General features: G+C 42.8%; 1 protein-coding gene across 1 annotated transcript; it reads right to left on the bottom strand.

The window, feature by feature from the left end:
• Positions 1-2,957: 2,957 nt before the first annotated feature.
• On the bottom strand, positions 2,958-7,672 carry LOC6636565 (neurofilament heavy polypeptide). Its single transcript, XM_032435626.2, has 3 exons — positions 7,303-7,672; positions 5,769-6,104; positions 2,958-5,712 (listed from the first exon to the last, which is right to left on the bottom strand). Exons 1-3 carry the CDS (start codon positions 7,372-7,374, stop codon positions 3,661-3,663), a joined length of 2,460 nt encoding a protein of 819 aa, XP_032291517.1. The 5' UTR covers positions 7,375-7,672; the 3' UTR covers positions 2,958-3,660.
• Between the last annotated feature and the right edge of the window lie 214 nt (positions 7,673-7,886).

Below are 7,886 nucleotides of genomic sequence, written 5' to 3'. Positions count from 1 at the left end.
TCGTGAAAATCGGTTGAGATTTGACCGAGTTATGGGGTTGTACATTTTGACCCATGTGTACGAATCTTGGGGTAAGATTTGGACATGAATTTTGACTAAAAAATCGGTGTTCAGATTTTAATGCCAGATTAATCTAGAAGGAAAACCATTAATAAAAATACAAATCTCGTGAAAATCGGTTGAGATTTGCCCGAATTATGGGGTTGTAAATTTTGACCCATGGCTGTGTACGAATCTTGGGGTAAGATTTGGACATGAATTTTGACTAAAAAATCGGTGTTCAGATTTTAATGCCAGATTAATCTAGAAGGAAAACCATTAATAAAAATACAAATCACGTGACAATCGGTTAAGATTTGACTGAGTTATGGGGTTGTAAATTTTGACCCAAGGCTATGTACGAATCTTGGGGTAAGATTTGGACATGAATTTTGACTAAAAAATCGGTGTTCAGATTTTAATGCCAGATTAATCTAGAAGGAAAACCATTAATAAAAATACAAATCTCGTGAAAATCGGTTGAGATTTGCCCGAATTAGGGGGTTGTAAATTTTGACCCATGGCTGTGTACGAATCTTGGGTAAGATTTGGACATGAATTTTGACTAAAAAATCGGTGTTCAGATTTTAACGCCAGATTAATCTAGAAGGAAAACCATTAAAAAAAATGCAAATCTCGTTAAAATCAGTTGAGATTTGACCGAGTTATGGGGTTGTACATTTTGACCCATGGCTGTGTACGAATCTTGGGGTAAGATTTGGACATGAATTTTGAATAAAAAATCGGTGTTCAGATTTTAGCGCCAGATTAATCTAGAAGGAAAACCATTAAAAAAAATTCAAATCTCGTTAAAATCGGTTGAGATTTGACCGAGTTATGGGGTTGTAAATTTTCACCCAAGGCTATGTACGAATCTTGGGGTAAGATTTGGACATGAATTTTGACTAAAAAATCGGTGTTCATGTTTTAATGCCAGATTAATCTAGAAGGAAAACCATTAACAAAAATACAAATCTCGTGAAAATCGGTTGAGATTTGACCGAGTTATGTGGTTGTACATTTTGACCCATGGCTGTGTACGAATCTTGGGGTAAGATTTGGACATGAATTTTGACTAAAAAATCGGTGCTCAGATTTTAACGCCAGATTAATCTAGAAGGAAAACCATTAAAAAAATACAAATCTCGTGAAAATCGGTTGAGATTTGCCCGAATTATGGGGTTGTAAATTTTGACCCATGGCTGTGTACGAATCTTGGGTAAGATTTGGACATGAATTTTGACTAAAAAATCGGTGTTCAGATTTTAACGCCAGATTAATCTAGAAGGAAAACCATTAAAAAAAATGCAAATCTCGTTAAAATCAGTTGAGATTTGACCGAGTTATGGGGTTGTACATTTTGACCCATGGCTGTGTACGAATCTTGGGGTAAGATATGGACATGAATTTTGACTAAAAAATCGGTGTTCAGATTTTAGCGCCAGATTAATCTAGAAGGAAACCCATTAAAAAAATTCAAATCTCGTTAAAATCGGTTGAGATTTGACCGAGTTATGGGGTTGTAAATTTTCACCCATGGCTGTGTACGAATCTTGGGGTAAGATTGGGACATGAATTTTGACTAAAAAATCGGTGTTCAGATTTTAATGCCAGATTAATCTAGAAGGAAAACCATTAACAAAAATACAAATCTCGTGAAAATCGGTTGAGATTTGACCGAGTTATGGGGTTGTACATTTTGACCCATGGCTGTGTACGAATCTTGGGGTAAGATTGGGACATGAATTTTGACTAAAAAATCGGTGTTCAGATTTTAATGCCAGATTAATCTAGAAGGAAAACCATTAACAAAAATACAAATCTCGTGAAAATCGGTTGAGATTTGACCGAGTTATGGGGTTGTAAATTTTGACCCAAGGCTATGTACGAATCTTGGGGTCAAGATTTGGACATGAATTTTGAATAAAAAATCGGTGCTCAGATTTTAATGCCAGATTATTCTAGAAGGAAAACCATTCAGAAAAATACAAATCTTGTGGAAATCGGATGAGAATTGACCGAGTTATGGGGTTGTACATTTTGACCCATGGCTGTGTACGAATCTTGGGGTAAGATTTGGACATGAATTTTGACTAAAAAATCGGTGTTCACATTTTAATGACAGATTATTCTAGAAGGAAAATCATTAACAAAAATACAAATCTCGTGAAAATCGGTTGAGATTTGACCGAGTTATGGGGTTGTAAATTTTGACCCAAGGCTATGTACGAATCTTGGGGTCAAGATTTGGACATGAATTTTGAATAAAAAATCGGTGTTCAGATTTTAATGCCATATTAATCTAGAAGGAAACCCATTCAGAAAAATACAAATCTCGTGGAAATCGGATGAGAATTGACCGAGTTATGGGGTTGTACATTTTGACCCATGGCTGTGTATCGGTGTAGATTTGACCGAGTTATGTGGTTGTAAATTTTTACCCATGGCTGTGTAAGAATCTTGGGGTAAGATAAGGTGTTCAAATTTTAATGCAAGATAAATCTAGAAGGAAAACCATTAATAAAAAAATGAAAATGAAATTTAACCGATATATGGGGTGGGACATTTGGACCTACATATATCATATATAGGAGTATGTATTAGGATGTTTGTAAGTACGTATATGTCTGTGTGTAGCTACGGTGCGACTTAATAAATATCGCATTTTTAAAAAGTGCCTTACTATGCGATCCTCATAAACTTAAGAAAGACTTTCCAGCCTCCCCAGTTAGTTAGTTAGATTAATAATCTTTTTCTCTGCTGCTACTGTCACTTTAATTTATTTTCTTGCACTCCAACTCTCTCGTTCTCAGACTTTATCTTTACTTTATTTATTTAGCAATGTGGTTATAATAAAGTGTCATTTCTTCTAACAGGTGGCAACAAAATAATTTGTGTGTGTGCAGTTTTTGGGTAAGTACATTTTTTTATGTTTCAATAAATAAAAAGAAAACTTAAACCTGGGCACCTGTTATATCTTTTGTAATATTCTGCGCTATTTAAGAGCTGAGTCAGTCTTGCCACGATCGCCACCTGATACAATTGATACTTAAAGAGGCTAGGTCGGAATGGCTCTCTTTAAATTTAAAAATACCAATTACCTTTATTTTAAAGTATGTTAAACAGATGATGTATTATTGATGACATTTGTTTTAGATATATTTATAAGATTCTATTTGATTCTCAGCCATCTTTTCTTTGGCTTGCCCCAACCCGTATTAGTTTAGGTCGCTTTTCAGTTGGCCATCTCTACCGTTCAAAGGTTGAATGCCACTAGGAAAAACTCAAACACTCAAACCTGTGCACGATGGAGCTAGCTAACTGATGAGAGATCCATACATACCTGTCTTTAATTTTTTAATATTTTTATTTAAAGTTTTTCAATTTTTTTGTTTGTTTGTCTTGTTTGTTTTTTAACAATGCTAAACTTAAATTTCAACTCTCGTACGAAAGAAATGGCCATAAAACTAGAAAATTCAAAAAATAGTCTGTAAAGCTGCAATTGAGTGGGAACAGCATCGGAAGCCCGGACCTGGGTTTCAAATGGGCTCCGCTAGGCTACCGCTTTTGGGAGAATTTTGCGGGCGGGTGTTGCTTGAAGGGAGAGTCGGGCAACTCCTTCTAACTGGCATCGGCGCGAAAGAGAAAGCGACGCTTGCGTGCATCCATTCTAGTCTGGGACTTGGGCTCACGCACCTCAATCACCTCCTGCTGGGGTGTCGCCTCACCCTCGACTTTGCTGACGGTCACCGGCTGGGTTTGCGCCGCGGACATTGCCGGATCCGCGACAGAAACGCGCTTGTAAATGGGCAGAATAGGTCCATCCTCCTCTGCAGCAGCTGGCGCCGGCTCCACAATTAGAGCTGCAGCTGGCGCAGATTGCTCTCTCTCTGGCTTTTGCTCTGCCGTGCTCTCGATCAGTGTCATGGGAGCAGCAGCACCTGGTGTGAGCACCAGCTCCATGGGCGTCAGCTGCTCATTCTTGGGATTCTGATCTAGACGTTCCTTGACAAGTTCCACAATGTCGTCAATACTGATGCCGGGCATATAGGCAGCTGAGGCCAGACTCTCCTGGGCATCGTCTTGGATTGCTTCTTTGACTTCTGTCTCTTTGGCCGATTCCTCGGCTGCTTCAGGTTCTGGCTCTGGCGCGGCAACCACCTGCACGGGTATTTGATAGTCTGCGGGCAAATGGTTTAGCTGCATAATGTTGATGATGGGCGAGTCCGGTTTCTGTTTCTGTTTCGTCTCCGTTTCCAGCAGCTGCTCCTCGACCGATGCAATCGGATCTACTTTGTCGGGCTCGGGCAGCTTGGCCTCCTCAATGGAAACGGCTTCGGTTTCCTCAATCGCAGGGTTCGAGTCGATCTCTTGATTTTGTGGCTGCTGCTGCTCAACAGTTTCGGCTATGTCCATGGCAGCATTAGCCAGCTCAGTTTCGGTTTTCTTCTCGTGCTTGCGCAACGTATTCAGAAAGTCGGTGATCAGTTGTTCCGCCTCCGCAGCCATGGCTGGATCGACAGGCTTGAAGCCGCCAAGAGATTCCTGTACCTCGCTGTTGTTGTCCAGCATCTCCTCCACGAGGGGACTGGGGTTGGCCATTTCTGGCGTAGCTGGCAGGCTGACGGGCGCATCTGCTGGCTTTGCCGCCTCCAGCGCTTCAATATTGTTCAAACTTTCCTCACCGGAGCCGCTAGGCTCCATAATCGCGGGCTCCATTGCACTGTCTTCGGCTACAACTTCCATTTGAGGTTTATTCTCAATCTCTTGTGGCTTTTCTGCCAAGCTCTCGACAATCACAGCTGGAATCTCTGGAATGGCTTCAATGGGCTTCATTTCAAGCATTTGCTCAGGCATTGGACTAGCTTCCTCCATCGGTTCCTTTAGTTTGGTTTGTTCTGGCTCTGCTTCCGGCTCCTCTGGCTCTGGCTCAGCATCTAACTCGGGCTGTGCAATAGCCACAACTGGCTCGGAGGCCTGGGCAACTGGCTCCACAAAAATTGTCTGCAATTTGAGCGTGGGCTGCGGCTCATTCAGCTCCGCCTGGACAACTTCTTCAGTGACCGATGCCTCTGTCGCCTCCTGCACAGGTTTTGCGGTGCTGGAAACGCTGTTCTTGTTGAAGATTGCCGGACGCTTTCGTATGGCATTGAAGAGCTCATTGCGAACAGGCGCGGCAGTTGCCGGCACAACCGGCTTGGGCTTATCCTTGTTGGGCCGAACGCTAAAACGCTGTGGCTTCGGATGCTTGGACGCCTGCTGGACAGGCACGATAACGACTTCGGGTTCTGATTCCACGATGGGTTCAACAACCGGAGCTGCTGTGGCAACAACGGGCGCCTTTCGTTGCGGCTTGTTGTATACGACGGCGGGTTTGTTGTATGTGACGGCGGGCTTGCGGCGATTGGGCTTTGGCTTGGGCTTTTGCACCTTCACTGGTTTCGCTGGCTCAGGCGTAGCGACGGCTGCAGCGGGCTCCGAAGGAGCAGGCACTTCGCTTTCCTCGGGTTGGTCAGGCTCTTCACTCTCTGTAGCCGCTGCTGCTCCTGGCTTATTGGCGTTCTCCTTCTCCTCCTCCATGGGCAAGCCAAAGTTCCCGTTTAGCTCGTAGTACCTGGAGCTGTCCTCACACTCAATGGTCATGTCCTCGCGACGCATACAGGTGAATGATTCCTGCGAAAGGACTTTAGCATTCAGAATCTAGCATCGCGGGCTAGCGACTCGCTTACCTGACTGAATATCGTCTCCTCGGGGCAAATGAAGCTCCAGCGGAAGGTATTCTCCTTGCCATCCGCGTAGGTCACCGGCAGGCACACATGGAAGATCTGGCAATCGTTCTCCACATCCGCATAGTAGCCATAGGATTTGTTAGCACACGAAAAGTTGTCCGTTATGTCCGCCCGTATGGAGGTGGCATTGCTCGGTAGCGTCAATGTGCCTGCCAGTGGAGCTGCTTCTGCTGCACTGCCGCTGGCCGTCATTTCCGGCTCCGCCTCCGCCTCCATGTCGGATTCCTGCACAGCCGGTGCGCTGTCCTCGCGTGCCACAATAGGCATATTCTTTCTCTGCAGAAGAGTTGGGGGTTTGGCATTAAGACATTGCGATTAGCCCAGCGACCATTCAGCTAACGGACTACGTGCTGCGCATGCGCTAATCCCAAATGAACGAAGCACGTGACATGATTGCCGGACAGCAGCTAAAGCTTAAGCTTTGACTATGGCTATGATAAAATTTCACTTGTGTTCTAGTTTTTGGCGTTAAGTGAAAACTGAACTGAACACAACCCCCACCCAAATGCGTTCGCACCTGCGCGGAAAACCTTTTGTGGTCAACGCTGCAATTGAATCCACTTTCGAATGCTTCGCCCGAATGTTATCACATCATATTTTTATCCATATATCGATAGGTTATTTGTTTCATTGAGACACGCATTTCAATGAGCTGACGAGCTTTCGGCCAGGTATCGTAATGTACCGTTAAGGGATGGGGGGCTTACGAAATACATACTCAATTTTTGCTTTTTTTATTCCCTCTCTCTTATTTTTTACTCCCAAATATAAACCTATAGTACACATTTATTTTGTGTCTTAATTCCCTTCGTTATATTTCTTTGGAATTCCTATTTATTTGTATTATTCTCCCTTTCTTATTTACATACCCCCAAATTAAAACCTATTAAACAAGTTTATTTTATATCGTAAAGCCCCCTGTTATATTTCTTTTGAATTTCTGGAATAGATTATATTTTCCCAAATTGCAACATATTACACATTCAATTATTCTCAAAAGCCTCCTTTATGCCCTCTGCTATATTCTTTTGGAATATCTGTCTACTTACATTCTCATAAATTTGAAGATATTACACATTTAATTATTCTTGCTATATATTTATTTGGAATCGCCTGGGCTTGAGTGTTGCCAATCATAGTTTGGTTGCCATAAAAGAAGGCTACCTGCAGCTGCCTATAAAGACCTGTTCGACTCATCTGCTGCATTTAGCCGTTAAAAGACTAGACGTTTGGCATACCAACTAAGCAAACAGCGAAATGTCTTATGCAAATGCGCCTGCAGACAACTTGGTCTATGGAATGACTAACTCAACTGATGGACGTTCGGGACGCTCGTGTTTGCCATTAAAATTTCAGACTATGCCCGGGCAAGGCGAACATTTCATTAACAGTTTTCCGTTCCCCGTTTCGATATCCGTTAAGAACGGAAATCGTCTGCGGCACATGTTGCAAGTGCAAGCCAAATCCAACCCACCTGTTGCTGGGCAAGCGGGCCCGCGCTACAGCCAGTGGCCAGGAGCAGCATTAGACAGACGAACTTCCACATGATGCACAAACTCTTCAATTATATCTCTCTCTCTCTATATATATATATACATAAATATATATATATATTTATCTGTATCTTTATCACTTTTATCACAATAGCTTGCACTTAATTTCAACTTCGTCGGGAATATTTCATGCACATAGTATTCCTTGTGGGTTGTTTGTGTGTGTGTGTGTGTCTTATCCAATTGATGTATCCAAGCGTACGCAGATCTCTTTCTCAGATCAGATTGTTTAGACCAAAGCTTGCACTCGCACACCTGTGAGGCACCGTTGGCTTCCAAATACTAACTGCGACCGACGTTCGAATGCGACGCCCAATTTATATATTCTTCGCTTTGATTTGTTAAGAATGCAAAAGGTAGAGAAAACCCAACAAACACCAACACACACACACTCGCACACCTCGAGGTGCGTGCGGCAAAGAAATGTAGGCGACAACAACTACAAAGACAAAGACAATTACATTGTTGTCGCTTCTGCTTCGCAAACGTGACTTGGAACTCGGTG

The sequence above is a fragment of the Drosophila virilis genome, chromosome 3 (assembly GCF_030788295.1).
Source record: "Drosophila virilis strain 15010-1051.87 chromosome 3, Dvir_AGI_RSII-ME, whole genome shotgun sequence".
In the NCBI taxonomy this organism is placed as follows: domain Eukaryota; kingdom Metazoa; phylum Arthropoda; class Insecta; order Diptera; family Drosophilidae; genus Drosophila; species Drosophila virilis.
Note: the sequence above shows the minus strand (reverse complement) of the source record. Positions and strands in the feature narration are given on the sequence as shown.

What these genes read in the sequence shown, in the direction of transcription:
- LOC6636565 (XM_032435626.2), bottom strand. Translation starts at nt 7,374, where the DNA reads ATGTGGAAGTTCGTCTGTCTAATGCTGCTCCTGGCCACTGGCTGTAGC. An exon ending in GCCCGCTTGCCCAGCAACAG is followed by an intron (nt 6,105 to 7,302) that starts GTGGGTTGGATT and finishes ACTCTTCTGCAG; the next exon opens with AGAAAGAATATGCCTATTGT. An exon ending in AGGAGACGATATTCAGTCAG is followed by an intron (nt 5,713 to 5,768) that starts GTAAGCGAGTCG and finishes GTCCTTTCGCAG; the next exon opens with GAATCATTCACCTGTATGCG.